Source organism: Salvia splendens, chromosome 21, assembly GCF_004379255.2.
Source record: "Salvia splendens isolate huo1 chromosome 21, SspV2, whole genome shotgun sequence".
NCBI lineage: Eukaryota > Viridiplantae > Streptophyta > Magnoliopsida > Lamiales > Lamiaceae > Salvia > Salvia splendens.
Genome location: NC_056052.1, coordinates 16,429,094 through 16,449,520, shown reverse-complemented (window position 1 = coordinate 16,449,520; position 20,427 = coordinate 16,429,094). Strand labels below are relative to the sequence as shown.

At 37.8% G+C, this 20,427-nt stretch overlaps 2 protein-coding genes across 3 annotated transcripts; both read left to right on the top strand.

Moving 5' to 3' along the window:
• The first annotated feature begins 980 nt into the window (after nucleotides 1-980).
• LOC121785170 (peptidyl-prolyl cis-trans isomerase CYP37, chloroplastic-like) lies at nucleotides 981-6,496 on the top strand. Of its 2 annotated transcripts, none has more exons than XM_042183547.1 (12): nucleotides 981-1,201; nucleotides 1,937-2,194; nucleotides 2,294-2,383; nucleotides 3,217-3,312; nucleotides 4,054-4,161; nucleotides 4,351-4,400; nucleotides 4,597-4,696; nucleotides 4,942-4,995; nucleotides 5,563-5,721; nucleotides 5,810-5,932; nucleotides 6,013-6,062; nucleotides 6,172-6,496. In XM_042183547.1, the coding sequence occupies exons 1-12, from the start codon at nucleotides 1,064-1,066 to the stop codon at nucleotides 6,281-6,283; spliced, it is 1,338 nt and encodes a 445-aa protein (XP_042039481.1). In that variant the 5' UTR covers nucleotides 981-1,063; the 3' UTR covers nucleotides 6,284-6,496. The 2 variants fall into 2 exon arrangements, with proteins under 2 accessions (XP_042039481.1, XP_042039483.1); XM_042183549.1 differs by having other exon boundaries at nucleotides 1,173-1,309.
• Nucleotides 6,497-17,001: 10,505 nt separating this feature from the next.
• LOC121785232 lies at nucleotides 17,002-19,941 on the top strand. The gene is made up of 7 exons (XM_042183616.1): nucleotides 17,002-17,551; nucleotides 18,178-18,318; nucleotides 18,401-18,514; nucleotides 18,614-18,787; nucleotides 19,336-19,451; nucleotides 19,551-19,614; nucleotides 19,694-19,941. The coding sequence occupies exons 1-7, from the start codon at nucleotides 17,090-17,092 to the stop codon at nucleotides 19,697-19,699; spliced, it is 1,077 nt and encodes a 358-aa protein (XP_042039550.1). The 5' UTR covers nucleotides 17,002-17,089; the 3' UTR covers nucleotides 19,700-19,941.
• Nucleotides 19,942-20,427: the final 486 nt, after the last annotated feature.

Genomic DNA, 20,427 nt, shown 5'->3' with positions numbered 1-20,427 from the left:
TACTTATTACGAATTTAAAAGTGGTCTAAAATATCATAACAGTATCACCGTTGCCCATGTGGAATAAGTTTTTATTGAAAATATCTTAGTTGGATAGGTTTTGGATAAACCAACGGAATGCAAATTTTGTGAAAACTAATAGTACTAGAACTTGACCAAAGTTTATGATTTTATAGACTAATATAGCTTAATATTGATTTTGTTTCATTATTAAACTACTAAGTATTCATTTCGTTCCTTCTTTGTAGTTGGTGGTATGTTGTCGTTTAAATATGGTTGTCATTTTAATACAATCATACATATATATTTATTGTTTTAATATTAAATTCATATAATTTTATATTTTTAGTTGTTTAATAAATTAATATTTTATGATAAAAGGTTATAAAATTGAGAAAAATTAGTACCAAAAAATAAAGTGAATGGTAACGCAAGTGTTCGAGAAAATGGAGAGGTATATTGTGGTGGTAGATGTTATAATCGGGTGCACTATGGTGACACCATAATTAAAATGATAACTTGACAACCTTAACAAGCTATCTACTATACATAAATAAACAATATGCAAGCAATCAACTCGCCATATGGTTCCAAACAATCTGTTATATGAAATCAGAGCATTATGGTGAGATAAGCAACCTAGGCAAGCAATGTGAGATACATAAGCAAGTAATCTGCGATACATAGATAAGCAACTCGACATATTGTTCCAAGCAATCTGTGATACGAAATCAAAGATAATCAAGCAATCCGCGATTCATATGCAAGCAAGTCTGCCATGTGGCAGACTAAAGTTGAATCTGCTCCTAAATTCAAGGGTCCTCATTGATGATAAGATGTCATTTTAATTTTGATTGTCATTTTAGTATAATCGTGTCAATTACCGTACGGATGATCAATATATACTTTTATTTACAAAAAGAAAGTGAACACTGGAACTGGAGTTAACATGAATGTTAAAAAAAGGAAAGGTAAATGTAAATGGTGAGTGTGAAGTGAATGATATAAAGAAGATGAGAGGATTCCAGATTAGGCTTTGGATGAGGCGCGCCAAAACCACATCATGGCTCTTCCTTTATCAGCTTCCATCTTCTTCTCTTCATCCCTTCCCTTTCCTCAACTCTCTACTCGCTTCTCTCTCCCCACCAATCCACACCGCAAATTCAATCGCATTCTCGCGATTAAGGCTTATGGCCCCACGGTTAGTCCGCATTCTTCCCTCTGCAACAACATGTTCCATTAACATTGCTTCTTTGTTCTCCACATTGTACCCTTGATTATAGGAGAGCTAAACGGCGACTCTTCGTAGGTAATTGTAATGCCTATAAAATTGCATCTGACTATGTCATCAGTGAGAGTTCAATCTCTAAATTCATCGCTATTTCTTTAATTATAGAACAATTCTGGTTGAATTATTGAATTTCAGTGTGGATTCGTTCACATGATCGCCTCTATGCCTGAGTTTTTACTCGAATGTCATTTGTTTGGTTCATGGTGCTTTATTCCAATCCAGATCGTCTCTATGTGTTTTAATGAGAAATTGGTAAAATAGGAGAGAAGGTAAAAAAGTACATAAGGTAAAGAGAGATATGGAGATAAAGTAAGTAAAGTATGAGATTTGAGAAAAAGTGGATAAAATATGATAGAGAATTTCCATTTTTAGAAATGGGACTATTATTGGCGGACATTCCAAACTGACAAAATGAGACTATTTTCTGTGGATAGAGGGAGTATGAGTTATTGCCGAATGCTGGGAATTTGATCAGTCCTCAGTGATTTTATTTGGATTTTTCCTTGTTTGCATGATCTGATTTGTTCAAAAAAATATTCTTTGCATGATTTTGGGATCTCATTTTTTCTTGTTGTAAACAAATGTACTGTTTGATTCGTGTCCAATGTTAACACCAGCTCCTTACATGAATTGTTTTTCATGCAGGAGTCAGTGAATGGACAAAATTACTTCCCCGACCTAAAGACACGGATTCAACTAGGAAGGAAGCCTTTTGAGAAATCTTTTGCTGTCATCGTCCTCTTTCTCCAACTGACATCACCAATACCCTCGATATTACTTGATTATTGGCTCATTCCTCCAGCTCAAGCGGTACTCTATTCCCCGGAGACAAAAATTCCTCGGACTGGAGAACTGGCTTTGAGAAGAGCTATTCCTGCTAACAAAGATATGAAAGCTATACAGGTTTGAAAAGTACAGTGACTTTTTATTTTGATATATTTATATTCAAAGGTTAAGATGAATTCAATAGCCAAAATATCATAATATTTCCATCTCTCTTAGGATTCTCTGGAGGATATATCATACTTGCTAAGGATTCCACAAAGGAAGCCATTTGGAACAATGGAGGGAAACGTCAAGAAAGCTCTAAAGGTAATACTTGTCATTTGTCTTCTAAGATCACAGGTGCACTGCACAAGAAATTTAGTGTCTTTTATGGGCTAAGTTTATTGTTCGACCTTCCTTTAGTTACAATCTGCTTCCAGATGGGTAGAGAATTTCCTTGGTATGTTGGATATTGGTTTTCCTTGTCTGTGGGTGCAGGTTGTATTTGGCAGTCATACAAATGCATTCTCTAGATTACAAAAGGAGAGATAATGATTTATAAGAGATGTGATAATACTAATTTAGTGGAGCCTCATTGTTGTATAGGACTGTTGGTTTGTTTCTCTTCCTCACCTGCCACTTTGGCGGTGCTAGTAGGCTTAATTCAGTTGATCCCTTTGTTATGTGGGACTGTTGGATTACTTTTTTAAAAAAAAATTATCTGCATAATACTGCTCCATAGTTGTAACTTCCACATTCAGTGGTTCTTTCAGATCTATTCAGTATTCATCATTCTGCACATAATCATAGGAAGGGGGAAAGCTTAGAAGCTTTAAGGACCCTCCTTCTTTCATCTCTTGTTAACTTAGAAAATTATTCTCCTTTCATTTGTAATAACTTATAAATTTCTACTTCTTTGATCTCTTGTTTCTAATTAAAACTCCTGTCTGAAACTGAATTGGGTTAAAATGATTCTTTGCAAGAAGTTATATCTATCTATATATGTGTGTTTCTCATTCCTTTATTTATTTGGTGTACATTGCTACTCATTCCATCAGCTATTTGGTGCACATTGCTATTTAGTTAATTCTTCTAGTGACTTATCTTTTAATGCTGGTGGCAATGGTTCTTACCGTTAACTTTGTTCTTTTCATTTTCAGATTGCTGTAGATGAAAAGGAAGCTATTCTTTCTAGCATGCCTGCTGAATTTAGAGAAAATGGTTCAGTTCTTTATGCTTCTCTAACCGATGGACAGGTAATATAGATGAAACAAGTTAAACTCATGTACTTCAAATGGAGAACACAGTTTGTGCTTGTAGGGTAGGTATCTTATCATTAGGATTCTACGTCCATGCACGGTGTTCCTGTTGTATCATTTTCATGTATTTCCCAAGTTCCTTCTATTTTACTACCTGCTTCTCCTGTCTAATGGGGTTCTCTTAGAAACAGCAGATGGTGGTTAAAATTGTTCCTCTTCTATTTAAGTTCTTAGTCATGAAATCTCATGTATGGTCATGCAACTACTTCCTTTTAGCAATGATTTTTTAGAAAAAAGAACCCGTCCGAGGTTAAAAATATTTTAGTCATTGTATATGAGCTAAGTAAACTAAATTTCCTATTTTTCTCCGAGCAAGAGAGCAGGCTCGTAGCAGTTCTACTTCTTCTTAATGACTTTGTCCAGTCAGGTTTTATCTTTTCCTTTTGACAAGATAAGACAATATGGTGGAACTGGTTATGTGCCTATATTTTTGTTGTTGGGGAATGTGAGTTAGTTGTTTCATAATATTCAGTAATATGCATTCTAAAGCTTCTACTCCTTTTGTTTCTGACCCTCCACAAACCACAATGTGGAATTTAGTTCCATTCCATAATCCATCGGTCTTGTGTGGCAGAGGCAACATACACCAAAACTAGAAAACTTTCAAATCAAGGTTGGGCTGATAACATTTTGGTAACAGTAAGCATGAAATAATAAAGACTTATTTCATCTTTTCAGGCTGGGTTGAAAACCCTTCTTCAGTACATCAAGGATAAAGATCCAGACAAGGTATCAGTTGGCCTGGCAAATACGTTGGATACTGTTGCACAGTTGGAGTTGCTACAGGTAGTTGTAGTTGCAATCAGAAGCTGAATAAATTCTTAAACCTAACTCCATGAAATATAGCTAGAGGCGGAGAAAAAAAGAGAACTACAAATTTGTACTTATCCTTTATGTAGTTGCCTTTTATCTGGTTTGACTAGTTACATGTTCACCAATTGATCAGTGATGTGTCAAGGCTGTATTTGTCAACAGGCTCCAGGATTATCATTTTTGTTGCCTGAGCAATACAAAAACTACCCAAGGTAATCATCGTACTTCTCATCACATTTTCAGTCTTCTATTCGAAATTTTCTCTACTATTGTCTTTTTGATGCTCTGTATAATCTATATTATGGCACTTTTGCCAAGACATGTTGCTGCTGCTATTAAAGTTCTTACACTATATATATAAGAGTGGAGGTTTATACATTGTGGCTGATATCGTAAAACTTCTGAAAGGCTTACAGGGAGAGCAGTAGTTGAATTTGCTATCGAGAAAGGAGATGGCTCGATGTTTTCTCCAGCTGGTGGCCAACCCAGAAACACTGCTATACTTCAGGTGTACCTAATACCCTTTTAAACTAATGTTGGGACTGGATAAACTGTCTTATACTATGCGAAACTACTGTAAAATCCTGCTGGAATATACCGTACATAAATAATTGGCGCATTTTGTGTCATGATATGTGCATGTTAGTCATTTGATCAGTATTAACACCACTTCATAACACCCACCCTATGATAGATATAGATGTGTGGAATATCTATGAGATGCTGTTTTCTTACAAATCAATCTGTCTTTAGGTTGTTGTAGATGGATACTCAGCGCCTCTTACAGCAGGGAACTTTGCTAAACTGGTAAGGTAGTGGAATCTCTCTTTTCGAACATCCATTGTTCTCCCACAGTGACAATATGCACTATTATTCACACTATGCCATTTTCCTCGTATGACTGTTTACTAGCTTTCAGTTTTCACTTCTTGGTACTTTTTTGAATGAATACAAATATAAAACAAGACAATCTGAAATAGCAGTCGAAATAATTGTCTTATTCGATATGCATATTGCTAGCTGCTACCATACGATACATCAGCTTGGCAGATAAGAAATATAAACCACTCTATTTGGATTTGCTATTAAAATGAAAAGATTCTGTTATATGGCTGCGGACTGACACCTAAAACCTGGAAGACGTATCTCTGCAGGATAAGCATGTGCGCACATGGAGATATGTAATTTGAATATATTTGTAAAGTTGGGCAATGGTAACCATGGAGAGATCTTGATTTCATTTTCTTGTACTTTCTTTACTTAATATGATTCAGAAAGTTTTTTGCTTTCATATCTGTATGCATCATATATATCCCTCACGGTCACGGCTTATTGAAGAAATGATTCTCAACCTGGTTTTTAAAATTATGTTAGGTGGTTGAAGGGGCATACGATGGTATGAAACTAAATTGCACTGACCAAGCTATCCTCTCGGACAGCAAGCTAGGAAAAGACAAGGGATATGTAGTCCCCCTCGAGATAATGCCATCTGGGCAATTCGAGCCACTCTATAAAACGACTCTAAGTGTCCAGGTTTACCAAGCTCATCTATTTTATTGAACAATGGCAACCCGAGTTTCAATTCAGTTACCATCAGTGACATCCAAATTTCCATGTGAAGGACGGGGAGCTTCCTGTGCTTCCACTATCAGTTTATGGAGCAGTGGTCATGGCTCATAATCCAGACTCCGAGGAGTATTCTTCACCGAACCAGTTTTTCTTCTATCTTTATGACAAGAGAAATGTGAGCAGTATGAACTTCATCAAATTCCTCATATATTTTTTCGTAAAACAAAATCAAATCAAATTACTCTATGTTTGCAGGCTGGCCTTGGAGGGCTATCCTTCGACGAAGGCCAATTTTCTGTTTTTGGGTACGCACCTTTAGCGTCAATGATTCTTAATCATTGTTTGTTATAATGAATAGATAAATCTAGGACACCATTTTGATACTTTCTGAAATAGTATTGCCCTGGTTGACAGTTACACGACCATGGGGCGAGAAACACTATCTGAGATCAAGACGGGGGATGTGATCCGATCTGCAAAGTTGGTAGAAGGCCAGGATCGCCTCTTTCTGCCTAAACAAGGTTAAAAGTGCCCATTTCTTTTTCTTTTTTCCAAATGAAGATAGAAATTCTCCAACATGCTTGCTAGTGTTGCCTGTTTTAAGTAGTTCCAAATCTGCATGAGAAATTATTATTTGTATCTATCAAGATGACATTTCTGTTGGTTCGAATCTTTGTATATGTAGCATTTGCAAACAAGATTCTTGACAAGAAAAATACATGTGCGTTTGCCTTCCAAACACAGCATGTTATTATGCACATTGACTTGGAATATGTTGTTACTAGTTTATAAATATATTCGTTGCTTCTCAGACGTCTTCTTTTCTGTACGGTATGGTACCTTATAGGAAGATTTTGTTATGATAACGGTATAAATTTCAAATACCACGTCATATCAAAATACTGGTATATCTCGTAAATTACTATACATGACATAACTTAAAAGAAAAAATAAATTACACCAGCAAACATAAAAACAAAAATAAAAATCTCCAACTCAACTTCGAGCTGCGGAGCCCTGAATTCCGATATGCAAACACCCTTGCGACGTCTTTGTTTGTTAGAACGTTAAGCGTTTCGTTGTCATCTACGGAGGCTCCGGACTTCTCCTCCTCCTCGTCCATGTCTGTCGGCTTGATCCTTGCTTGCATGTCATAGGAAAATGCAGTGATCGATCGTAAGGCCATCCACAGTGGGGCGGACGATTCGGGCGCGCTATCGTCCGCCACTGTGGCTCCGCGGACGACGGACGATGTGTCGTCCGTGCCCGACGCTTAGTCTGCGGACGAAGCGCGGACGATAGGGCATCGTCCGCGCCATGGTCCGCCCACTGTGGGCGACGCGGACGATGCAACGCGTTTTAGTTTTTTTTTTTTTTTTAAATTCGAAAATTTTGTTATATATATACCCCAGCTTCACTTTTCATTTGTAACTTTTCGATTAACTTTTAAACTCTCAAATTACGCTATAAAATGGATTTCGGTTGATACTCAAGTCTTAGTAGCCCGATGTTTGGTCATGGCGCACGGTAGCCGGGTACACAACCTAACGAATATCAATGAAAATATTTAAATTAATTAATAAAACAATAGTAAAATGCTTAGGGCGCGCCTTAGGGCGCCCCACTGCAAGTGGAAAGGGAGGAGGATAAAATGCTGACGTGACGGTGTATAGGGCGGGCTTTAGGGCGCCCAATGTGGATGCTCTAAAAGGAAAATATGGAGCGCAAATTGAAGCAAGAGAATAAAAGCGACGTGATGTTTGAATTATCAACAGCAAAAGCTATAAAATATGAATCGCAAATGGGCCATGAGTCGGGTCTATATAATCGGATTTTCACCTTCTTTTTTTTTTCCAAAAACCTTTTCACTTCTTCTCCATGAAAACCATTCAATTCTTCAATTATAACAAGAACAAAGCAAATTTCACTTCTCCATATTTATAATATATATTCAATTAATTTAATTTATAATCTTATAGTATATATATTCAAAATTGAGGCGTTTATATTCGGATGTTGTTTTGCAAAAAGAATAATAAATAGTTAGAGTGAAAAGAAAGTAAAGTAAGTAAGAGAATAATGTATATTTAGCTCTCTTATATATTATTCTCTCTCTTACTTTACTTTCTCTCCACTTGAACTATTTATTATCATCTTCGCAAAATAACAGCAAAAAAGAAACGTCTCATTTATAATGGGAGGAAGAAAAAATTATATTGACATTTTTTTTCTCAAAAACTCCTCTATATATGTATAGATTTGTAGGACTTGTACCTTTTTTGAATATTAATAAAGTAATTTTTTATTTATTTTGTTATGAATTTAACTTTATAAATTATTTGCTAACTAAATACAGTATTAAAACTAAATGGTAACTAGAAAATAAAAATTTTAAATTAAATGAGAGGCTGTGTGAGAGGTATGAAGAGAGGTGTGAATTATAGGAGTTGTGGTTTACATATACCACGATGAGTGGGACTAAACAAGGCCAAGCGTGCAACCTTCGAAAATAATAAATTTCCCACTCGAGAATTAAATTGTAATGAATAAATTAGATCATATAATTAATTGGTCTTTGGTCCCATTATGGTGTGCCACGATGTCAGATGTGACATGTGAAATTTAGGATCTATCGCCACACATGTCCACCATATAAGAATTTAAGTTTTTGTTTTATGTTCATTTGACACTTTTTTTTTTGGACCAGATTTTTAATGAAACATGGCACCCATATCTCGTGGTATATATTGCTTTTAATTATCTATTATCCATTTGATTTTGCATGGTCGTGAACTCGTGGTAATTTAGTTCAAGGTCTTTCGCTTTTGATATACTTATCATGTTAAAGGAAATTTTATAAACATTTTTTATACTTATATTCGTTACCTTGTGATAGTATGCCAATAGGCCATGAGATTTAATTTCGAGTTTTAGAAAAAGCTATATTGAGTTTGTTAAATGTCTAAGTCTTCTATCATGTCGACTTAGTAATGATCTTATCTCATTTATATAAGAGCGGATAATCCTCCTCTTTATAAGCCCTTTGTGAGCGATCCATTTTTAATACGATATCAGAGCAGATCTAAAATCGATGATGGATCTCTTTATCTCTTATTTATCTCACGAGTGGAAGTCCGATGTTCATTCCGGCCCACATCAATGTTGATCCTCTTATCTTGCCTACTCACACGTTGAAGTCCGTGCGGTATGTGTTAAATGACTAAATCTTGTCACATTCACTTGGTAATAATCTTATCTCATCTATATAAGAATGAATAATTCTACTCCTTTATAAGGTCCTTTAAAAGGAGTGAGTGACTCATTTTTAATAGAATTTCATGAAAATTTTATTTCAGCACAAAACCAAAATTTCATGAAAATTTTATTTCAGCACAAAACCAAGTAACGTCTTGGCTGAGTTTTAACAGAATCTTATTTAAACACATAACCTAGTAACAAACTTTACTGGAATTACACTCTTTTTTTTCATAACATGTATCGAAGTTAACCTTATGTTTGGATAACTGAATTGGGCAATAACTTACGGAATTTGGATCCCCTATGGAGGAATCACAGTAGGGATACTGTACACTCACACTCCAATATTTTATTTATAAAATACTCTTTGTCCACGATTTAAAGAACTTTTTGCCATTTTGGTTTGTCCACGATTTATAGAATCATTTACTTTATTTCACTTTTAATATGTGGGTCCCACACACCACCACCTTTTTACACTCACAATCCAATATAAAACTAATACTTTAATGGGTTCCACATTCCACTCATTTTCTCATTTTACTTTTCTTCACAAAGTCAAACAATTGCTTAAAATTCATGCCGAGTCAAAATTGCTCTTTAAATGGTGGACGGAGGGAGTATAATATTAAAATATTAAAAAAAATTAAAACATTGGTACGTGAGTGCACATCACCTCTGCTGTGATTCCTCCACAGCAGGGGATCCAAGTCCTAAGTTATGATCATAACTTATTGTAGGCCATTTTTTTCGACCGGTCCGATTTCAGCCATAATCTTGAATACTCGTTGTGTTTTGGTCATTTATGTTTTGACTGAAAATGAGAATGATCTTATTGCAGGTGCTTTGGTAGAAATAATAGACTAGTGATGAACTTTTTATTAGCACTAAATAAACCTGCAAGTATACAGAGTATATATGGTATAGCCAAAGGTCAGTACCGGATATCGATAATGCGGAAAACTATCACAGATTGTCTACCTTCTACTAAGATACTTCTACTGTTTGGAAAAACAAAAGGTTTTTGATTTTGAAAAGTAAAAACTAATAAAGCAAGTAAATAATTGCAGATAAAATAACTGAGATGAAACAAATGGGATAAGGGCATTCCAGGAATGTGCTTTCACAGTTATGGTTTATACAATTTCCAACTACAACACCCTAGCACAATTCATACTTCACTATAACGAGTCACATAATATTGTCCATGCGGCACAAAGTAGATCACATGCACTAGAGGCGTCAATCCTAGATTTGTAACTCCTAAAGGCTCCTCAGACTCCTATTGTTCTCGCTCTCAATTAACAGTACCGTTTTAAGGGGAATTAATTGTAGCGTCAACTAAGCTCTTCTAACTTGCAAACCTCCTTTCACGATTATGTTGCACGTCAATAAATCATCATAGAATGTGTCACTCAAATATGAAGTATTATCCAACACTTAGAATAGAAACGAAGTAATGAACAAAACAAATATTAAATAAATAGGAACTGTATAAACCAAAGTCGTTACTAACACATTCCTAAAATTTTATGAATTTAGTTACACATAATGATATTATCTAAACCCACATTTTGTAGGGAAAACATAGAAAACATAAGAACTATAACAATAAAACCCAAAGATTGCATCTTGTAGTCTTGATTTTCTCTTGAATCCATTCTTCAAACTCCTTTAGCAATGATAAACAGTGGAAGGAACTCTTCAAATATTATACTCTAAAAAATATGCAGCAAGATGTTCCTTTGATGAAGCTTTTAGGGGTATATATAGCCTCCAAGTCGTGTGTCATGATATGGTAAATCTTCAGCATAGTATGGTAAGTCTTGGAGAGAAAATATGACAATTTATGTACGCCGCGTTTTTTCCAGCGGGCCGCTGCACTTTGTTCAGCGGTCGCTGGCAATCATTCTGTAGCTACCAGATCTAAATCAGCGGTCGTTGTTCACACTCCAGCAGCCGCTGGGCGTGTTCTTCTTTTCCGCTCTATATTTCGAAGCGGACCGCTACAGGGGCAGCAGTCGATGGCTGAGGTGCAGTGGACCGCTGGCTGGCTCGAAAACTCCAGATTCCTAACTTCGACTTTTTGCTATCTTTTTAAGCTTTGTTTTACACATTTCTTACAAAACACGTCAAAAATTCCAAAATAGATAAAATATGCAAATAATGGACATGTAATGCAACTTTAATACTCAAAATGGACCAAATAATGATCTTAAAACAATACAAAATCCGAGCGTGTCAACTGTGATTGAAAATTAGACTAATTTTGTGAGCCTTGAGTTTTCGAGAGTGCTTTAAGTTTTTCATGTAATGTAATTTGATAGTACGAAGTTGTTGTTAATAATGTCATAAGTAAAATGAATATGAAAAAAAATTTATGCATATAAAAGATGACACTCTTTCTGTCTCAAGTTAATTGAGACATGTTTTTTGAGGGATTTAGGAAATTGGAGCATAAAGGTAAAAATGGAAAGAGAATAAAGAAAGAAAGAGATAAAGTAAAATAGAAGAGAGTTAATAAAGTTTATTTAAGCAAAAAAAGAAACTACTCAACTACATTAAGAGCATCTACAACCAGTGGCAGACCTATATGGTGGCTCGGGGTTCCATGGAACCCCAAGTTTTGTAACTTTCACTATATATATATATAAGTTCACGAAAAATAAATGTAGCTTGGTTAGCTCAAGCGGTTGACTATTCAGCCTCCCACAATGGAGATTCGAGTTTGAATCCTTCTAAAACCGTAATTAGGCTAATTTAGCCATGTTTCCCATTCATATAGGACTAGTTTTTATTTTGTCAACATTTTCCATTTTTTCAAATAGACAAGCTATTAATTTAATTAACACGCTTTGCAATAAAAAAAATCTCTTTTTGGTTATTGTATTTATTACTATTATTCAAGATAAATCATTTTAAAAAATATGATTATTATGAAAAAAATATATGTCATATCTGTATAACATTTAATATTATAGGTATTCATAACAATGGTGGTTTTTTCAATGTCGACACTACTTTTAACGACAATGATCATATGTATTTCTAGTTCTTGTCACCACCCTTTTATTATTTAGCATTCACTATAATTTATATATCTCACAACTTCATTCATGTCTAACTACTTGTAGTGAGATAACTATCGAAAAATAATATGCACTTATAATAGTAATTTGGACCTTCCAGAGTTGAAATCCTGCATCCGCCACTGTCTACAACATGAGTTTTAAAACTTGTCCCGTCTCAGTCCAACGAGACGAGATGGGGGGCGACGCGTTGCTAGCATCCCCTAGCAGAACTCAGTTCTGGTTGAGCGGTGAAGCTCACTCGCTCCTTGGTAGTATGTTTCATTTATAGTTGTTTAAAATTATGTTAAAAAAATTAGAAATTAATACTCCATCTATCCGCCATTAAGTGTCCCGATTTACCATTGTAGTCCGTTGATTAGGAGTTTCAGTTCACTAATATTATAAATGGTGGTAGATCTCACATTTCATTAACTTATTCCACCCACATTTTATTATAAAATTTATATATAAAAATAAGTCTCACATTCCTCTATCTTTTTTCGCCCACTTTCTTTTATATTTCTTAAAATTTATGTAGATCTCAAATGGGACTTCGAATGCCGGACAGATGGAGTATATAATTATAATAGAAGTGAAACACCAATAATCTCAATTTGCTATGTGTTGTAATGATTGTGGTAATTGATCAACAAAATTTGAACTTATTTTAAGGCCACTGAGCCTCATCCTCCGCTCATCTTCAATTTCCTCATGTCACGTCGTCATTCTATCATCTAGGCTATTCGCAGTTCATCTCAGCTTACCTCAACCTATCTTGATTTCCACATCTCACTATAATTCATTTTAATTGTTAGTATATCAAATACTCTCTCCGTCCCACAAAAATATGGACACTTTCTTTTTGCGTCATTCTATCATCTAGGCTATTCGCAGTTCTCCCGACCTCATTACCCATACACATTAATTTATTTACAACTTATACCACTATGACCCACCATTAAACATTAAGGGTACGTTCAGTTTACCTTAATTGGATTTCGAAAGATATAATTCTTGTTGAGAATTGAAAGAGGGGGGCCACCAATTGTAATTTGTAGCATGAGTTCAGTGAGTCTTGTTAGGATGAGTTTTGGAGAAAAAGAATTGGGGTTGTTATATTTGGACTAAAAAAATCCTTCCAATTGGGGGAGAAACATAATGTTCGACGAAAATTTTGTCATTTAGAGCCTCTCCAATGGTTCTGGAGATGCAATAGCCCTCTCATAGCCTTCCTACTGCCACATCATCTGCACTAAAATCCTCCTGCCACATCATCTGGACATGCAACTGGACATGCAATAGACCTCCCATAGCCTATCCATATCACTAATAACAATTATATAATTTACAGACGTAGCAACATACGGAATTTAATTTAAAAATTGAATAATACTATTAAAATTTAAAAAAGTACAATAATATAAAAAAAATACATTAATTTAAAAAAATACAAAAATTTAAAAGTACATTTAAAAAATTACATAATTTAAAATAAAACTAACGCCTTTCAATCCTTCGCGCCCACAACTCTTCAATTAAATCCTTTTGCAGTCGAATATGAGCATCCGTTTGAGGCATGTCGGCATGTGCTTGGAGGAGGGCTTCTTCATCGTGAGGTACCCCAGCTCGTACGTTGGCGGCGGCGACGCCGTGGCTTGGACATGCTTCATTATCGTCGTTGGCACAATTAGTCAGTTGTACACCTTCATCTTCGACAATCATGTTGTGCATGATAATACAGACGTACATTATATCAGCAATGCAGTCGACATGCCACAAACGCGTTGGTCCCTTAACTACAGCCCATCGAGCCTGAAGCACACCAAATGCGCGCTCCACGCCCATCGAGCCTGAAGCACACCAAATGCGCGCTCCACACCAAATGCACACCAAACGCGGATCGTCTTCACAAAGACTGGCCACCTAGGGTATATCCCATCCGCCAAGTAGTAGCTCATATCATGCTGGTTGTCGTTGGCGACAAAACTGATGGCAGGACCGACGCCCTGGCACTGCTCGTTGAAAAGGGGCGACGAGTTGAGGACGTTTAGGTCGTTGTTCGAACCGGCTATCCCAAAGTACGCATGCCAAATCCACAGCCGGTAATCAGCTACGGCCTCGAGGATCATCATGGGATTCTTTCCCTTATAGTCGGTCGTGTAGAACCCCTTCCAGGCAGCGGGATAGTTCTTCCACTCTCAATGCATACAATCTATGCTGCTTAACATTCCCGGGAACCCATGCTGATCCCCGTGCATCCGCAGCAGATCCCGACAATCTTCGGGGGTAGGCTTTCGGAGATACTGATCACTGAATACTTCAATCACGCCCTGACAGAAATACTTCATACATTCAATGGCAGTCGTCTCACCGATGTGGAGGTATTCGTCCCACATGTCTGCCGAAGTCCCGTAGGCCAACTGCCTGATTGCCGCAGTGCACTTTTGAATAGGAGTGTGGCCGGGTCTGCCAGCCGCATCGTGTCTGAAGCGGAAATACAGATATCGATGCTCCAAAGCGTTAACAATACGCATAAACACGTCCCGCCTCATCCTAAAACGACGCCTGAAATGGTTGGCGTTAAAATGCGGCTCCTCTGCGAAGTAATCTGTGAACAGGCGCTGATGTGCAGCTACATGATCACGATCAACCACTTGTCGACGGTGGACAACTGGTCGTGGGCGAGGTACCGCCGGCTGCATATAACTCTCCAACCATCGATCAACCTCACCATTCGTATAGGCATCTAGCTCTTCGTTCATCATACGCTCGTACTCATCAACATCCCCACCACTACCACCACCACCGGCATTACTCATTTCTCGTTGTTGATCTTGTACAGAAATTAAGATAGAGAGAGTACTCGTTAATACAAGTGGTGCGAATGAAAATGACGTCCAAAGCGCGTATATATAGTGTTTCGAAAAAAATTTTAAAAAAAATAAAATTCTAACGCCGGTCTGACGCCGATTCGGGGCCTACAATGGCGCAGTGAGAATCGGCGTCAGAATCGACGTCTTACCTAGAATCGGCGTAGGCACGCCGATTTTTAAGCCAGCTTCGCTGACGCCGGCTGCAATGGTTCGGCGTCAGCACCGGCGTCCGCGAAAAATCGGCGTGCCTACGCTGACGCCGCCATTGGAGATGCTATTATGTGTCCAATTCTTGGTCAACCGCCAACTCCAGATTTGAAAACCATGCTTTTTGGCCGATATAGTTCATGCCTTTACTGGTGGAACAATGCGGGATTCATCCAAATATTAGATCGGTGAGAACTGAAACTAGTATAGTGAACACATGATTTTGCCCAGATTTTAGCCACAAAACATGGCATATCTGGTAAACTGAACATGCCCTTATAATAATAATATAGGTCACACTATAAATTAATACTATTTTAATTACATGTGTGCTCATCTCTCTTACTTTACAAATTATTCATTAATTAATGTGTTGTCCCCAATATCCTTATTTTCTTTGGGATAGAGGAGTATAAACTAACAAAAAACAAATAAATTGAAGAAGTAAACATAGAAATAAACTCGTCCCCATCATCCCCTCATCCACATCGTCACTCATCCCCAAATCGCGCCGCAACTCTTGGATAAGAGATGCATATTGCTTTTCTTGGGTTGGGTTCGGTAGCTGATGTTCTTATAAGCTCGAACAACATCTCTGTTGTTGGATCTTGACAGCTTTTTGCCAAATCATATACCCCCACCATCGATTGGGCTTTCGATGACCCGCTGACTGCTGCCTTCCCCTTCCGCTTGGCCGCTTTAACACCGATTGGACACCTCTGGGTAGGAGGCGAAGGAAACTTACAGGCATCTTCGGTAATGTCGATGAAGTCACTGCCGGGGCTGCTACTGTAGCTTCCGGAGACCCCAAACCACGTCTGCTTCGGGGAGTTCGATACCAACCCCGTCTGGAATTTGAGGACCTCTTTCAGGATTTGCCAGCTATCCCAATGCTTGAACTGAGGAAAAATTTGGAGAACTACCGCAATGACGGTTCTTTCACGTCATCCATAATCTAGCCGCTGGTCATCGTCCGAAGATTGTTCTCGTAGATGCCAAGGAATTTGTTGATGTCGGCCTTTATCCGGTCCCACTGTTTGCGGAGCTGGTCCGCGTTGTGGGCCTTTGCGTAACCAGGCTTCATTGAGGCGAATCTAATCGCGATACGCCCCAGAACCCTCCTTGTGTCTGCATGTTCGACATAATCAGGTTCTTGAACAGGTCGACCCAACACTTCGCGAGAGCAATCGACTCATGCGGAGTGTAGTTCATCCTCTTCGACCGACCCTCGGGCTGAGACGGCTTGCCCGTCATTACCTTCCCCCTCCCCCTAGGCTAAGGATCCTCTCAGAGGAGAAAGATCTAAGTTCGACGGCGAGAGCTCGTCGGTACTGAAGAGAGGATTGGTCGCCAAGACAGCGTTAACGATTCTGTCCATATTGGGCTGATAGACATTGTCCCTGTAATGTAAGAGGAGGATGAGCGGTATGCCGGCACCGGCGTACAGAGTGTATGAAGGGAAACCGCCTTGGAACGGAGCTTAGCCGCCAAGAAAGAGAGGGTAGCCACTTTGAAATGGAGGGTAACCGCCGGGGAATGGGACCCGCTAGGAAATGTTGACTCGTCGGTGTTCAGGGAGTCGTTATTGGGATACATCCGAACACTGACGCACTTGCCAACGCGGGGCGGCGTTCGACGATCGCCGCCAATCTGCAATAGGCGCCGATCCGTGCCCTTATTGCGAGTGCTGTAAAATCAAAATTTCCATGCAGTTCATTATTTATAAACAATTAAACTAAAACGACAAAATATCCCAATCAACAATTTTCTATGCTGACCCCACCAAGACATCTTCAGAATATACTCGTTGAACCACTTCAAATCCATCACACGTTAAAGAAGAGAAGAGAAGAGAAGAGAAGAGAAGAGAAGAGAGAGACTATCTCTCTCTCTCACATCGCCGGCGCAAGGCCACTCACCGCAATGGCCACCGCTGCCGTCATGCCGCAAGCATTCCTTTCTATCGCCAAATCCAAACCCAATCCAAACAAACCCTCCCCTCTCTTCAAACCCCTACCCACCATCAAGCTCAAGAAGCAGCCCCTGCAGCTGGTGAGCTCACTGCCCAACGAATTCGACGTCTTACCCGTGCAGAGCGAAGACATAGTTGACCACCCGGACGGCGTCGTTTTCTCCGAGAGAGCAGCCGATCCGTCCCCTGTCGATCAGGTGATTGCGGGTTTCAGTAGCGAGAGGCTGTCTTTCGAGGGCGCCGCAGGGCTCTTGTCCGCCACTTCCTGCGTCGCTGTTCCTGAATCCGGCAATGGGAATAGCGAGGAGGAAATCCAGAGGCAGATTGACCGGGCGATTAATGCTACTATTGTGCTATCTGCTGGCTCTTTCGCTATAACAAAGTTGCTCACTATTGATCATGATTACTGGCATGTGAGTTTCGATTCATTATCTAATTGAATTTTAATTGTGATTTTAAGAACCAGTAAATCTTGTTTGGGGATTGATGAACCCTATTTTTGAGTTTTGTAGCATATTGAAATTGGGGGTGCTGATAAAAATATGGTCTTTATGTGGAAGTGGATGCAGAATTGGAGACTGCAGTTCCTTGTTTGTATTCTTATGAGAATTATGAGCTAGTTATGCTTTGCTTTTTGTTGTAATCTTTGCATTTTCATGGATTTGCGGTGATATATTGGCCATCATATATGCAGCCTTATTGTTGTTTGCCTATTTTCTCACATCTCTCTATTATTTTGCTGATTCTTCATGTCTTTTCCAAATGGAGTATAAAATTTGGACAATCGTGAAGCGTCTCGAACTTGTGTGGTAAATAAGTTAGTTCTAGGGTATTTTTTATATATGTTTTCTGCTAAGTTGTACGCTTTAGAAGTGTTGGTTTATGATAGTTTTGCAAACCTGATTGACAGTTGTCCTTGTGACTCGTTTTTTTTTCAGCAACATCATCACGCTAGAGCTAACTTTTTCATTATGTGTGACTGCTTTTGCATTAGATATATAATCATATAACATAGAACTAATTTGTTCTGTTTACGAAGGGATGGACACTTTTTGAGATAGTGAGATATGCGCCTCAGCACAACTGGAGTGCTTACGAGGAAGCCCTTAAAACAAACCCAGTCTTGGCAAAAATGGTAATAAGTGGAGTGGTTTACTCTGTCGGGGATTGGATTGCACAAGTAAGCCGATTTACTGATGTAATATGTGTATACAATATTAGTGTTTGTATATGGATTATTCATTTGTTTGTTTGACATTTAGTGCTATGAAGGGAAGCCGATTTTTGATTTTGATCGTGCACGCATGTTCCGGTCTGGTCTGCTGGGATTTACGCTGCACGGATCACTTTCTCATTATTACTATCAGTTTTGCGAGGTAATTAATCTTCTGGTTCTATATCTTCTCCTTTCGTTGTTCTTGTTAATTACTTGTGACTCAACATACTTAACATCTAAATAATTTGTTCTCGTCCAGGCTTTGTTTCCTTTTCATGACTGGTGGGTGGTTCCTGCGAAAGTTGTCTTTGATCAGACGTTATGGTCTGCAGTTTGGAATAGCATCTATTACACACTTTTAGGCTTCTTACGTTTCGAGTCCCCTGTCACCGTGTTTAGAGAGCTGAGAGCTACATTCTGGCCCATGTTGACGGTAAGAACTCTCTTCTTCAAACTTATTCGTAATTCTATGACTGTTGTCGTAGAGTTTGCATATCCAGTTTCATATCATTGTTGATGATCTTTGATGGTGGTTAATGAGATCAATGAGTAAATATTTTGATGAAGCTGTGTGATCAATCTCTTTCATTTTTGTAGTTAAGGATTTGTAACATATGATTGAAGCAGAATTGCCCAGTTCTAATATTTCATTTACTATATACAGTTTATGAATTTCGTAATAATAGAGAACAGATCATTATTATATTATTTATTTTCATTATTACCATTACTGCTATGATATAATATAAGAACTATTACAACTAAATGCTAATTTCTTCTTCCAAAGTCCTTTGGTGATGTTGATTGATATTATCCTTTGATGGTAATGTGGTTAAAAAAATTCATAACTTTTTGAATTTTTTTCATCTTTTGGAATATTTGTCTCACGATTTTCTCAATCAGCCTAAGATCAATCTCATTTTGTATTGCTACAATATGCATATTTGTTCTCTGCATTTCAACACAACCTTTCATTTTCAGGCGGGATGGAAGCTTTGGCCCTTTGCTCATCTCATTACCTACGGTGTGATCCCTGTCGAACAAAGGCTTCTGTGGGTTGATTGCGTGGAGCTCATTTGGGTCACAATATTGTCAACGTAAGGGTTAAAGCAAAGTACATTATAATTATATACCCCCAAATTATAACCTATCATACCTCAATGCCAATATGATAAAACTATGGAATCATCTGTCAGATACTCAAATGAGAAATCCGAAGCACGAATATCTGATGCTACATCCTCAAATGGTCCATCTGAGGTACTTATTCCACGACACATATTGTTAACCAATAGACTGATTCGACTGTGTTTGCCTCTGATGCTATACCTTGATACAGGAGTAAGCGGAAAAGATGATGACTCTCAATGATGGGAGAGAGAGGGAAGGGAGTGACCCAAATCCATGATCACAGTGAGAGAAAGGTTCCCTCTATACGAACGCCCTATGCAAAGAAAATTGTATGCCGTCCGACTCATAACCATTAAAAACACTACCGTTGTCATCATCGATCACTATGTACATTTTTAACCATGCGTAATGCGTTTGTGATTTCGATACATTTTAATTTCACTAGTTTTTCTCCTAGCTCTTCATATATGCAGTTGGTTAAAATGATTCTAGTGAAAATGGCTACAAAAGGCGTCCATGAATTCTTGAGTTGATTATAGCTGAAATATTTGGTGTATACTACTCCCTTCGTCCCACTACAAGTGAGGCGATTCTTTTCGACCGTTGTTTTGCGAAAATGATAATAAATAGTTAGAGTGGAGAGAGAGTAAAGTAAGGAAGAGAATAATGTAGATACAACTCTCTTCTATATTATCCTATCTTACTTTACTTTCTCTCCACTTTTTAACTATTTATTATATTTTTCACAAAACAAACATAACCAACAGGAACTGATCGGTTTTAATTTTTGGAACTTTTATTTTGTGATATTGATATATTTTTGCCTTATATGCTTAGTTGTGCATGTAGTCGATTTGTTGTTATTTTCTGCCAGCTTTGATCGAAAATACGAGGGTCTTTTTATTTGTTTATTTTTCTAAAAATTTTCTATTGAAATTTGTC